This window comes from Podarcis vaucheri (assembly GCF_965113315.1).
Source record: "Podarcis vaucheri genome assembly, chromosome: 3".
NCBI classification, from domain to species: Eukaryota; Metazoa; Chordata; class Lepidosauria; order Squamata; family Lacertidae; genus Podarcis; species Podarcis vaucheri.
Genome location: NC_138761.1, coordinates 81,911,606 through 81,926,030, shown reverse-complemented (window position 1 = coordinate 81,926,030; position 14,425 = coordinate 81,911,606). Strand labels below are relative to the sequence as shown.

At 42.4% G+C, this 14,425-nt stretch overlaps 1 protein-coding gene across 2 annotated transcripts in view; it reads right to left on the bottom strand.

The window, feature by feature from the left end:
• MDN1 (midasin AAA ATPase 1) overlaps positions 1-14,425 on the bottom strand; it is a 91,456-nt gene that overhangs the window by 23,062 nt on the left and 53,969 nt on the right. For both annotated transcript variants that reach the window (XM_082216995.1, XM_082216996.1), the window contains exons 63-77: positions 13,249-13,948; positions 12,243-12,404; positions 10,992-11,265; positions 9,313-9,548; positions 8,891-8,986; positions 8,537-8,631; positions 7,857-7,981; positions 6,750-6,887; positions 5,800-5,909; positions 5,538-5,611; positions 4,776-4,971; positions 3,506-3,662; positions 3,234-3,380; positions 2,381-2,507; positions 1,024-1,129 (exon numbers count right to left, since the gene is read on the bottom strand). In XM_082216995.1, coding sequence (XP_082073121.1) covers positions 1,024-1,129; positions 2,381-2,507; positions 3,234-3,380; positions 3,506-3,662; positions 4,776-4,971; positions 5,538-5,611; positions 5,800-5,909; positions 6,750-6,887; positions 7,857-7,981; positions 8,537-8,631; positions 8,891-8,986; positions 9,313-9,548; positions 10,992-11,265; positions 12,243-12,404; positions 13,249-13,948 — 2,743 coding nt within the window. The remainder of the gene's footprint in view (positions 1-1,023; positions 1,130-2,380; positions 2,508-3,233; positions 3,381-3,505; positions 3,663-4,775; positions 4,972-5,537; positions 5,612-5,799; positions 5,910-6,749; positions 6,888-7,856; positions 7,982-8,536; positions 8,632-8,890; positions 8,987-9,312; positions 9,549-10,991; positions 11,266-12,242; positions 12,405-13,248; positions 13,949-14,425) is intronic.

Here is a 14,425-nt window from a genome sequence, read left to right as displayed (position 1 = left end):
TATTATTATTATTTTAAGAGCTGTGGATGATCAGGACTGAATGTGCTAAATCAGGGAGGAAAGCAAGATCCCCACAACATCCCAGCTGTGGAATGGTCTCCCCAGAGAGATATGTCCAGCACCATCCCTATCAACCTTCAGGTGCCATTTTAAGTAGCCAGGTGAAGATGCTACTAAGCACCTAGGCATTTTACTCATAACTGGTGTTTATGTTGTGTTCTCACGCAATGTATTTTTATGTTGTGAACCACCTGTGAAGGGCGGCATACAAATTTAATAGAGAACGATAACAGCAGCAGCAGCAATTCATCTGTTAGTAGGATGTGTCCTTTTAATGCTATGAGGACTAGAGCTGTCAGTAAATGCCTAGGTAGGTGAAATGCTTGTTCTCTGATCAGCTAGTTTATATGCTACGATTTTTATTTTACATCAATGTCACCTCCACTTTCTCCAAGGTATACAGTGGTACCTCGTTTTTCAAACGTAATCCGCTCCAGAAGACTTCTGAAACGTTCAAAAACCAAAAACTCATCGCCGACAGCAAGGTCACAGGATCCTGCACTCAGCAGAAGCCGCATGGCATGTTCTACTTCCAAGACGTGTATGAAAACCAAAGCATTTACTTTCAGGTATACGGCGTTTGAAAACCGAAATGTTCATCAACAGAGACATTAAAAAACCAAGATATCACTGTATATGAAACTGGAAAGTGAACCTGACTCAATCCTACAATTCAGTGACTTGCCAAGGATTTCTGAATATGTCAAGGTTTGTAACTGGGTACATTTGATAAGCAATATGATACATAAGTGACAAGTCTCGGTAGATTTACTGGTAGTTTACCTCTATTTATCTGCTCAACAACTACAATGTAGGCAGGTATAAACATGCCTGAGAAAAAACTATGTTGATTTGGAATAAAAAGCCAAATGTTTAGATGATGAATGATCCTGTCTTGCCTATTCAAAGGTTTTAAAAGGAGAAGATTTGAAAGAAATCTCTAGTACTGAAGCTACTGTTTACCTTTGAAGGTGCCGATAACGCTGTCTGAAGCCCACAGTGGCGTGCGAGAGACTGATAGAAGTATTTCTGGCATCCATCCCAGGACAAGGAGATCTCAGAGAGCAACCTGGAAAGCGTAAGACTTTTGTTCATCCGAGACAAAAATAAATAAATAAGCAATTTCAAAGTCTTTCTACGACCACACAAACACAAAACGTGCATCAGTTCGGCTTACCCATGCTTTTAGGCAGTCTTAACCGGCTTTACATTGCCTGCTTAAGGTATCAGTTTGGTAACTGATACCCCCGACACTGTAATGCATTTTTACTTAAGGCAATATCCGGATGTTTTTGCTCTGCTGGTTCCAGAAAATATCACGTTACACAATTTGCAAGTCGCTCCTTAAAATGAAAACCGAACGAACCAAGGGCCAAACTAGATTCACCATTTGTCACCTTTGCAGAGATGATTTTCCTTTGCAGCTGGTGGGAGGGAGGGCTCCAAGATGGAGTGATGTATTTGCCGCCCACCCCATGGTCCTGATCAGAATCGGGTTCCCCTCTATGTCTGCTGTTTGCAAGGGGAAGAAAGCAGCCACTGGCACAAATGGCGGCTTTCCTCCCACTACTAACAGGAGGGAAGCCACAACTCTTAACAGGGCTAACTCTTAACAGCCACAACCCCCAGCTGTTTATTAAAGGTAAGTCACTGGTGCAAGAGTAACGTATGTGAGAAATGGCACATCTGGTTAGCCTTAAACTATCTTCACTAAAAGAGATACTATCCTTAGGTGGGACTATCCCTGCAATGGAAATCCCTTTTGGAGTCACCAATCAGGGTGAAGGAACTATTCCATGATGAGACCTGTTTATGGTCCCCAGCCTGCATGAATGTACGTTCCTTGGTGTCTGGATGGCAAGTTACTGACTGCTGTGTAGGGCGAGAGCCCACAATAATGCTGGTCAGCTTGAGAGTGGCGGCACAAGTCCAGGTGAGATATGGGGTAGGGTCCTTGGATGCTGCAAGATCATGTCTTAGAACCAAAACTTTAGGTACAGGTGTGTCCATAATGCAGTTGTTTGCTACTTTTCTATTTCTTTAGGTTTTTAGGATAACCTAATTTATTTGCACTGTTGTTGTGCACTGTTAAGTGTACTGATCTTTTTGTCCTTATTAGTTCTGATTATTTATAAAGGTTTCTAATAGGTGCATAACAAATATTGTGCATCTGTTATGTTGTCAGCTACTTCGGGCACAATTTCTGTGGAAAAGTGGCATACCAATAAACAGACGAGGTAACGGTAATATTGTATTGAAAAACCCCAATTAGATACTTTTGGAGGTCAAAACTGTAGCTGCGGAAACAGAAAATACATACGTTGCGTCCAGTTTCTGTGTGCAGTTCACCAAGGCCAATGCACTGCTCAAATCCAATGGGTGAAGGAAAAGCAGGTCCTGGGAAGTTTTTGAACGAGACCAAGCAAGGCCTTTGCGATATGACAACCCTGGGAAGATATTTAAAATACATTTAACTTTAATTTTTCTTTTTGAAATAAACAACATGGATGTTCTTTTTAGTGAGTCCATCCAGTCATGCCTTTTCCTCTCCAACACCTAAGTGATGATGGCTGATACAGATGATTCTGAGAATTTAGCTTTAGCAGTTGAAAGGAGCAGAGAAAACAAGCGGCTATAACTAACCAGCAGAAATGGCTTTCAGAGCCAGTGTGGAGACCAGGATTCAGATCCCCGCTGGGCCACAAAGCTCACCAGGGGACCTTGGGCCAGGCCCTGCCTCTCAGCCTAACCTACCCCACAGGGTTCTTCTGAGTATTAAATGAAGAGGGTGGGGGTGGGGGACCACGTGTGCCACCTTGAGCTCCTTGGATAGAAAGGTGGGATATAAATGCAATAAATAAATAATGAAAAGGTTCTGGACCCTATCCTTTCTGTGTGCATGGCTGTGTGCATTAGAATATGTGTGTGTCAAGAGCAATACAGTAAAAATTCATTCCACCATTTCAAATTAGTATTCATTCTAACCCAATTGTACTACCTACCTCCCAGCTATTATCGTTTGGTACACTATACATGTGCCTATGGAGGTAAATCATGGGCAGTGCCAAACACACTCACATGGCATTTTGCTAGTTTGAGGAGTGGGAGTGGGGGTGACTACTGCTTATTTTTGTTCGCTGTCTCCAAAGAATAGCAGTTCCAGCTCCTCTTACCTGTATTAGCCAGGTTTTTAAAGAGCTCTGTTAGGGCCCTCTGCTTCTGCACGAGTAAATGTTTGGCCTCGGACTTCTGCTTTTCCTTGTCTGCAGCTGGATTTAAAGACATATGCTGCAGCTCATGGGAAGAGGAAATTACGTCACCTGTAAAAAGGAGGAGCGCAGCAGAAAGCAATCTGTCAATTTCAGCACGTCCACTCCAACCCAGCAATTCTTAAGAAAAACCAATTACCTTCCTGTTGAATGTTACGCTGTAATAAAAGTTTTACCTGTGAAATTGTCAAGGCTCTCCACCAGATCCAAGAACGAGTTGTTCTTCACTAGAGATGTACATATCTTCTCCATCCGCTTCGTAAGTTTGGGTAAGCGGCCCTGAAGGGACTCTGGGTGAAAAATGTCTCCCTGGATATCCTCTAAGTGAGCAGCCTGCGGGGGAAATGTTCACAACAGGCAAAAGTCCAGGTGACTGAAATCCCTTGTGCTTCTGGTAAGACTTACGGGCCCTATCAGTACCAACTAGCCTAGCGAGTGAAGAATGGGACTTCAAACCTAACGGAGGGTAGCCACTGGGCCCTTTGGTCAGCTTCCCAAGGCATCTGGCTGGTCACTACTGAAGAAGGAAATGCTGGCTTACAAATACCTGTGGTCTTGGCCTATAATAACAGCCGTATTACTGGGTCACTGGGTACTTACTGTGAGATGACAGAAGTCAGCCACAGAGGGTTATGTCGCATCCTACTAGCCTAGACAGGAAAATTCTATTGCAAACTTGAATGCAGCCACACCCCCTTCCAGGAGCTTCTCCAGTTCCCGTTTCATAGAGAAGCTTGAAAGGATGTCCCTGGAAGCCTTGGAGTCCTAACTGATAAGTATAAAAAAATAAAAAAATAGCAACCAGGACTTTGTCACCTTTCCAGTTATGCAGATAAAAGACAAGTGAATAAGGCAGAGAGAGGCAACGCAGCCATAAGCAGCCTAAGAATGCATGCAGGGCGTGGTCCTCTCACTCATCAGAAAAAGTACCTTCTCAGAAAGTACCCAATGACCAGAGAAGAAAGCAGTCTGCAGAGCCCTCTGTAAGAAGGCTGCCTCTATTTTGTAATCTTGGGCTGCCCTGAAGAGAGGGAGAAAAAAAGAAGTGCAAGCTCGGAGGTAGGGGAAAAGTCAAAGCACAGGATGGAGGAGAAAGGACTTCTGCTAGTCTCGGTAAGCAAAAGAAACTTGGGAAAAGTTAGGGGAGCATACAGCCTACCGATTTGCAAAAGAGTTTTCCTGTCTAGCCTAGTAGGGTGTGATGTAACCCCTCTGGGATTGGCTCCTGTGTCCATCAGGGAAAAACACACATTTGGTCACCTCTCAATGAAACACTAGGACGGCACTGAGAACAAAGTTTACGTTCCTGTTTCGCTGTTATCATTTCAAACATTTTGTCATATCACGGTTACAACTAAGAGTGTTCCAATACGCAGCAAGGGAATCCAGCACTCAGGTTAAGAATGCCTACCATTCCATCTGAACGCAAATGAGAACTCCAGGTACCTGAGCAGAATGGGACCTAGCAGTCAGTTTTTTTCTTAATATGTTGTTCAGGCTCCGAATTTTAGTTTCTTGGTTGCCCAATGTCTCTGCTTCCTGCAAAGAAGCAAGTTGCTCTTCTTTTGCTGTTTCCACCAAGGCAGAACGGCAGGGTTCATTGAGAGCAGCTTCAAATTTCTTCATAAACTTGAAAAGTGTCCTAAAACCCAGGAAAAGACAGGGATGAAAACAAGGACCATCAATATGGGTGAGCGCTCAAGCTCCACGACAACATGGTTAAAGGGAACTTAAAAAGTTAAAAATCCACTTTGAGTGTATGCATATTAAGTTATCCAACGCAGTTATGGCAAAGCAGTATATCCTCAGTCACCACTATGCTATGGGAGTGGCAAAAGAAGAGTATCCGGATACTAATATTGCACATTAGACACATGCAGGACAGTTAAGACAGATATTTTAACCCAAGCAAAATTTAACACTATACTGGTAGCTAAGATTTATACTGTCAATGACTGGCTCTGCAATCTCACAGTGACAGAATCTTGGGACAATGACTCAGGTGTATAATTTCGTTATCCCACTATTGACTTATTTGCATTTACCCTCCCCTTAACCATTCTTAGAGTGGGTTTAAGGAAAAAAGTAAGAGGAGAGCAGTCTCCAGAGGACATGTTTCAAGCCCCCCCCCCCCGTCTCTGGGCTGATAACTGATATAATCCTCCTGATGCCCAAATGCCCAATATCTCATCAACATTTCGTACTTACCTATGTGTCTTCTCCACAGACTGTTTTATAGCCCAAAAGCTGACATCATTCCACTTAGAGATTTTTACAAATTCCTGAAAAATATTCAATTCAATAAACTATGATGTTTATTTTAAACAGAATGAAGAATTGCTGAGAGGACATGTGCTTCTGGTTTGAAGAGATGTACTTAAAAAGCAGGGTAGGACCTAGCTATTTATTTGAACTAACTTTACTTCCAACAACCAGAGAATACTATTACACCAAGAAATCTTATTCTCACCTTCAATTCTTTTTCTATCGGATGCCGAAGTTCAGTCAGCCTGGTTTGGACACATTCTGAAAACTGCTTATAATAATTGTAGAGATTCCATAATACATTGCACAGCATGTCTGAAAAAGAGAGAACGGGTTTCATACAAACATGCATCTTTGTTCGCACCTGAGGATTTAGGGATCTTCAAGGACTCTTTTCTTAAATTTGTAAGTTTCAAGCTCTCTTTTCTTAAATTTGTAAGTTTCAAGAGGTTGTTTTTAAAATTCTACTGTATTGCTGCCTTGTTGTCTGCTTCCCTGGGTTCCTTTAGGAGGAAGGTCAGGGTAGAAAATTAATAAATTAATAATGAAAATCTGTTCAAAGCCCCCTTCCAATCAAGAGATTCCTTCAGGCAATTTTGCAAGGGGAAGACAAGCAAAGAGGTGTGGGGAAAGTTTTAATCTTCCCTTCAGTGCTTTGCATAGAATAATCTACTTTTGTTTTTTGGCAAGCTACAGGGGAGAACTGGGTTGAATACACCATGCTGCAATTCTGCCAGTATCTTTTTGAGAAAACTTTCAATGTAAAATAATAATAACAACTGGAAAATTTAGCTGAGCTCTTTTAAATGTTAGGAATAATAATTCAACTGCGTGCAATAAAGAAAAGAAACATAAGCTCAAAGGTAGGCAGAAGGCAGATCTGGATCTGCTGGTAGATCTCCAGCTGTTCCACAGTAGACTGGCTGGAGACAGAAACCCTTAGCAAACTGTTTAACAACAGCAACAACAGCAAGCTCTCCTGCTCCCAAAGCAGGCAGCTGATAAAGGAAAGCTGAGCACATGCTTAGAGCGACTCTGCTCTCTTTAATTCTGTGTGTGCATGCGTTCACCACCCAGGGCTACCTGGTGGAGCTAAAGTACACCCCCCCCCAAGTCTGGCATCTGGCTTTGGCCCATTTCACAGCAACCACCTACCATTTCCTTCCACCTGTGGCATCAGCAAGACATGGCAGTGGAATTCCAGCAGCATCTGAAGCCGTGTGTCAAACTCCCCCAATGTTGACCCTTCTATGAAAGCCTGCAGTGTGCCGAGCAGTGCTTTTAAATTCACATCTATCCGTTTCATGAAGTTGGGATTGTAGGGAAGAAAGGGGTGGGAGTGGGGTAGGACAAGATGGCATGTAAATTCATTTTTGACATTAAATACAATTTGGCAGCAAACAACATCCATTATGGCCCTTTCAGAGGGAACTAACACTGACACAGGCTCTGCCTCCCTAAAATCAAGCCTTCCTGCACAATGCAATGCAGGCTGCCTTTTACCTACAGTTAAGGAACTGTAATCCAGATGCAGGAATAATTGCTCCCTCCTCCAAGCCCTCCTGTCTCTGGAGGAAACTTCCCTCTCCTGCCTTAACAGTGGTTAAAGGGAACCAGTTCAATAAGAGGAGAAAAGACAACACCATAAACACATCATATTATTCACTAATTCAATAGTATCTTTACTAACAGTTCACTTCACATTAAAGGAAAAGGTTGTATAGAGTCCACCAGACAGACAATAAAGGCGTACGTCCTGCTCAGATGTGATCTTGCCTACTTCATAAAAGATTTTTTTTGGCACTGATAACAGGTGCTTGGTCTATACTGGGTTGTTTTCAGCTAGAGTTGCCCACTTGGGACGTCAATCTGGTTTAAAACAAGCCAAGATTTGTGTGCCCTGTTTACAGAGCCATGGTTTCTGAAGTCAGCAGCGTTGTGGGCTAATGTGGTTTTTCACAGCTCTTGTGAACAGCAATACACAGTTGGACTGCTCAACATTTCAATAATATAGGCAGTTACAAGATTTGCCTGTTAAGTGGCTTGCGAATCAAGATGGAAGAATACTTGATTTCTCCAATATGCTACATATTGAAAGAAGCTTTAAACTTGGTTATTGGACATGTAATAGAGAATTGCGAATGCAGATATAGATCATATACCATTTGTATTTTTATCAGTTTATAGAAATGTGTATCCTTGAGTGTATGCACTTCTATTAACAGCATGCATTTCTTTTACCACTCTGTTATCAATAGTTACCTTCAGTTTTCTTCTGTGTCTGTTCTTGCCTATATTTCTCAATCATCTGATAGATTGAAAACCAGTGTTTCATTGACTTTTCTGTGTGATGTTTCCTTGTGTTGTCCAGACTAACAGACCAACAGCTGTCAATGCAAGTGGAAAAAGAAAGACCTATTAATGAACATTAAATCTCGGAGCCCTATCACCACCCACCCATGCTTGCTTTTAGATCAATGGGTACACGTTTCTTAGAAAGCAGCCCAATTTTTACAACAACTATTTTTACAGTACAGGTAAGGCTGTTATTTTTGCTCTGCACTAACATCAGCTCTGAAATATGAAAACTTAAAAACATCTGCATTAGTAAATAATCAGATTTTTAAAGAAGTGAATGTAGCACATTTATTTTGCATAAGCTGCTAGGTTATCTATATTTGAAAGAACAGGGATTCTTCTTTGGCTAAGGATTGAAGAAAAATACAAAAAAACCAAACCCACAGGGATCTAGAAGGTAGAAAATAGAAGACATGCTGGAATGTAGCAAGAAGCTGTGTAGACGAATGAAACTCCACATCTCTCCCTTCAATTTCTGAGCTTGCTCCAGATGCTGTGAGCAAACCCCTGATCTGGTTTGTCCCCCCCACCCTGGTCATTTACACTTGAAAATACTCAGCACAAAGGGAACTGGCAGTACGTACTTCAGTTCCAGTTTACGCCACTGGATGATCAGCTGAGTGACCAAATCCAGATGTTTCCTAAGAGAGACAGCTCGACTAGCATTCTCCTCCCAATCCTAGAAAAGGAAAAGATGCCTTTCAGACAAAAACTGAAATTATACATTTCAATGTTGATAAAAAAGTTGATTTGCTTGCCCATTATCTACACCTTTAAATTTAAAAATGCAATCACCTTCATTCAACAAATAAGTTTCCTTTATTAGTAAATTTGGTGTTTCCTATACTACTAAAAATCAGCTGTATTACAGAAGTTTCTTAACTTCTTCTCACCTTTCTGGCTACACACAAACAGCCACTTGCCCCCTGATTTCTTACCTGGGACTTGGCCAGCAGAATTTCCAAGCCATTCAGGAACTTCGAAAGGGGACTGGAGAGTGGAAAACTACGGATTCTGTCCAGTACAACCAAAAGCTGCAAAATGAAAGACAATCAGTGCTTCTGGCAGTCGCTTTCTAAAGCTTAAAACTAATCAACAACACAAAGGAGCAGAACTTTTAATTTCATATTGCATTGCAAGATCTCATCTCTTCTGCTAATAGCAGATATAACGTTCATCTGTCACATATAGCTGAACATACTAACAAATTTAGGGGATTAGCAGTATGCTTTTCTCTGTGGAAGGTGCTATCCATCCATGCAAAGCCTTAACATGTAAGGAATCCTAGGACAAAGCAAATATAAATTGAACTCTGGTTATTTTAGCTACTGCTTCAGTTCCTGAAAGTCTAGACTCTTACCTGGACAAGCGCAGGGTGGTCTGGCCATTCTTGCAATAGTGCTTTCACCTCTTTTGTGAAGTTTTCAAGAACATGTTGACACTGTTGCACTTGCTGAATATTAGGATGGTGATAAAAGTCATAAGGCCCTTCGTTTTGCAGGACTAGTTCTGAAGCCCCCTGTTCAAAAAGTGTATTGTGCAGTATCGTGCTAGCTAGAAGTTGGCTGCCATGGAGATTATCATTCATTTCAGATCCTATGATTTGGCCGTCCAGGGGGCAAGAAGAGAGACAAAGTCATTAAGGCAATAAAGCTTTCCGTATCTTTTTAAACAGCACATTGATTAAAACAGTAAAGGATAAGCTCAGAGGCAAATGTGTCTTAGAGCAATTGTTTTGCACAGCCCATCACTATATAAAGTGAAAGCTCACTCCAAAAGCCTCTGTGAGTATCTACTTCTGAGGCACTTAAGACCGGAATGTTTAATTCTAGGAACAATAACCTAGAATGCCTTTCTACCAATACCCTCTGCATAGCAAATCAACAAGATCACAGGGAAACAGTTTCAATAAATGACCACCCACACCCTAGAGGCTGTCCAAGTTCAATTATACAAGGCTTTGTTTTACTTTATTACTATGTTTTTAGTGTCATTTAGATTCTTGAATAAAGAGCAGAACCAAACATGCTACTTTCCCTCGGTGGAAACGCATCGTGCTATTTGAAAGTGGGAGATTCCATTTACCCATTGCAATAAAATCTCACCTACCCTATTGCCTTCAGTAGTATTTTACACATACAACTAACCCTAACCCAAACTGAATTATGCTCATTATTTAAGCAGGGAAATGAGAGACCAATCATTTAAGCCATGTTGGCCTTTTAAGGCTCAAGCTAAGTATATAAAACGTGAGTGGGAAAATGGGTTTCTGAATACAAACAACAAATAAGTCGTGAAGTGGTAGGTGCAACTGCAATGGGATTGTTTTAGAGAACGTAGCTCCTCAGATGTAGCCAAGGCTAAACATTTCAGTTTATTCTGTCTACTTATTTTTTAGAGATACAGTCGTACCTCGGAAGTCAAATGGAATCTGCTCCGGAAGTCCGTTTGACTTCCAAAACATTTGAAAACCAAGGCACGGCTTCTTCCAATCGGAAGCCACAGAAGCCCCGTCGGAAGTTCAGTTTCCGAAAGAATGTTCGAAAACCGGAACACTCACTTCTGGGTTTCGATCATTCAGGAGCCAAAACGTTCGAGAACTAGGCTTTTCGAAAACCAAGGTACAACTGTACATACTTCAACAACCATTAGCGGTAGACACACAGGATTTTTAAAGCACAGCTGCGGTCTTTGAATGATGGTTCCATGGAAGCTTACCTGGGGTTCCTTAACAAGAAGACAGCTAGCCCATTATTAATGGCCTCACCCTGCCGTGTTCAGATGGCAGGGCAGCGCTGGGTATGCTGCAGGGAGCACTTTAGCTTATGTAAGAGATAGGAAGGTGCCTTTTTTTTTTTTTTTTTTTTGCTTTTGCTTTTAATGCTTTAAAAAGCATTAAAAAAAAAAGAGAGATAGGAAGGTGCCACACACACTTGTGCAACATATTGGAGGGGGGATTCTATGGCTCCCTCAAAAGGATGGGGATTCTCTGGCCACTGAAGCACAGCATACTTGAAAGCAGAAACGAAAAATCCTTACCAATCAAAGGATAGAAGTGAGCTACCAGCGAAGCACCAGTCTGGTAACAGGAAAGGAATGTATTCAAATGATGCTTCGCCTGATGGGAGGACAGGCTTTGCTGATACCACAAGGACCGAGCAAAGTAAAGGCACAGCTGCTGATGAATCGTCATGACTGTTTTCATTGAGTGATGAGAAAGAAGGGCTTTTTCACAAACTGCTTCCTTTTCTAAACCGTCATTCATTTCCATTTTCCCCTCAAGGCTCACCTCTGCTGTAATATCTTCAAAATCCTGCAAATTGTATTGAAAGGTGTATTTAGTGACAACTTGCAGCGCTGTATTTTAAGATCAGCAGCAAAGCTCACCAGTTTCAAAGGACGCACTTGCATGGAACAAGGCAGGCTGGTAAAAACCGCATGACTGCTTACTATGCAGCTCTTCAGAACATGGGGAACCAGTTGTATGCATCCTCAGGTCGTCTAGCAAGCCAGGCTTTACTAAAGATCCTGCTTCAGTGGGCATCTGAGAAGTTGCAGGAGCACAACTGGGCTCCACACACATCCAGGTAGGAAGCAAAAAAGTGGCCACCTCTCTGTGGCAATAGAGGAACTATACGGTACGTTTTGCCATAGCACTGCAGCTGTATTATCTGCTTTGTATTCTATTAGGAATCTTCTTTATTGTGTTAGTAAAAAAAATGCTTGTACAATAATTGTATGTTTTATAATTATTTGCAACATAATATATTTTATTCCTTTTTCCAAGCCTCTTTGTTCTATTATCCTGACTCCTACACTAATACTTTTACTGTTTTCAAAAAAAGAAAACACAAGCAACAGCACTACAACCAAAAGCAAGCAGAACTCAATTTGGTAACCGAGGGCTTATTCCTGGCTCTGTTTCATAACATAGCCCCCCCCCCCCATTTACCATTCAAAGCTCTATAAACACTTTCCCCAGATGTGCAGAGAGCTTTTTCAGTCTTTACACTGTGTATTCTCCCAACAAGAACAAATAATGTCACAATGGCTCATTGAACACAAAGCGGAAATGTGAACTTAGGATTCTGGAAGTTAGGCTATTGGACATACTGGCTTCCAGTGAAATTAAAAACATTTTCAGGTTCTGCCCCTATCCCATTTCATCCAGTTCCCAGCTGCCACACTATTGATACTTCTGTATTTCTTTCTGAATATGTAAACTGCTGCACAAACACAAACAGAATAAAGTTCCCTACGCAATTTCTGATTAAAGCAGAAGTTGTTTACCTTCTCATGCAGAGGGAATTTCCTCCTGAACTCTCTCTCTTCCTCCTCCTCTTCACTGAGGCCACTCCCGTGGCTCTTGGTTCTGTATCTGTAAAGACTGTTCTTCTGTTCCTCCTCTTCCTGGGCCTGGCGCTCTTGTTCATCCCATTCATTTATAATTACCTAAGAAATAGAATGCAAAAAAACAAAAGCCCGCTCATCTTGAGAAACCCATAAGAGACTTGTGCATATAAATCCCACATGTGTCACACAGTAAACATATGGTGGCGTGAGGCCACTTGTATGTTGAAGCCTAGTCAAACAGGCTTTGTTTTCTGCTCCATTTTTGTGGCAAGAAAAAAAAGCCCAGAGCTGGAGCCTGTAGGCTCGCTTTTATACTGGCTGCTCTAAAGCTGTGACCCCTCTTTCCAGTGAGCATTAGGCCAGTCACCTTTCTCTCTCCCAAGGGTGTCAAGATTTATTTTTCACAGATGGTTTTTGGCAGAAGTTTCTGCAGTCATTTAGTCTTATTACCGGGTTTTCTTGATTTATTTACTTTTATCAGTTTTGAAACGCTTTGTGCAACCAGAAAAGCACTCTATAAACAACTGAGATCCAACCTGCTGTATTTTGTCAGAGATAAACAAAGCAAAACTCCACCCACACAATGGGGTTTTTTCTTGGCTCTTTCCCTCCCTATGGCTCTCAGAATAGCTGCTTGTGAGGATCAAAGGACCTTCTGGAATGGCACTGTGAGGGACCAGGGTTGCAGCAGGACAGGGAAACCAGGAGAACAAGCAGAAGCATATTTCTACTTGTGGGGGGTATTTCTGGGCCGAAGCAAATTAAAAAAAAAAAAATAGAGCAACAGTTCCTAAAGTGGCCCGCTTTCATTTGCCAAATACGTCTACGTAACATTTTAAGTTAAGTTCCCAAAGATGTCCCCCCCCCCCCCCGGCTGGAGCAATAAGGAGAGAATGAAGGTAGAGGCTCAGAAAATGTAGCTGCTTAAATAGCACCACCATACCTGGCACAAATGCCTAAATAGCTGCAGAGATTTGTGGTCCAGTTCTCCCTTGGACAGCACGTGGCAATGGAGAAACAACAAAGCATTCACCAGCAGCTGCTCCTGGGTGAGGCATACCCTCTGCTCCCCATCAGCATCCTCAGAGGAGTATTTCAGAGACAGCCTCTTAAGGCCATGAAGGACGTCCAGAGCATTCACAGAGCACAAGGCATCCGCGTGGGAAAGGTAACAGGGGAAAGTGGCGCTGACGGAAGGAAACGACAGCAGAGAGGCAACCAGAGAGCCAAGCTTGGCTGGGCAGACAAAACTGCTGAACATCGTCCTATGGACTTCAGAAGCCACAAGCCTTAGGCCATGCTGCATCTGCAAAATGGCAGCTTGCAGTGGGACGACTGCATCAGGGAAGGCGGCATAGTCCTCTGCCAACCGTTTCCTGAACTGATGGTGCGACTGCTGCCAGGCTGCCTCTTCACTGAGGACGTTTTGCACCATCTGGAGAGACTGAGACTTATCCAAATGGAGTAACTGCAGCAGGCGGGTCACGAGATCCTGGACTTTTGAAGTCTGGGCAATGCTGCTGACGTACTGATGAACTTCCTTGTACAATGACTCATACGAAGGGGCCTGTGGTCTATAGGCTTGTTTTTGGCTGAGGCTGGCAATCTGGTCCTTCAGCTTCTGGATTCTTTGGCATAACATCCTGAGGGAGGATAAGTTGTAAAAGGTCAAAGGTCAGGGTCATCCAACGATTATTAGATGAAAGCCGCCTTCAAGAGCAGAACAAATTATTTTGCTGCCATGATGAAATCTAAGTGCCACCCTGACTATTTATATATCTTCACTTTTCTTTGCCACGAGGAACTCAAGCAACTCTGTATAGGTCTAGGTACACTGGACGAAAGCAAGCTTTTAAAATTGTGTCCAGATGGATGGGGACCAAATGGCAAGAGCCACACACCTGTTCTTGCAATCCACCCACCCCTGCCTCAAATCATTCATCACCCAAACGGCAAACTGAGAGTCAAGAAAACAAGAATCCTGTAGTTAAGTGCAACTACCCAAGGCTCTGTTACAAGCAGGGATTTGAACCCACGGCTCACTGGACTATTGTGACCATTTACAATTACCTTTTCAAATTTGGGAACAGGAGGTAAACATTACAACATTCCAAAGCCAC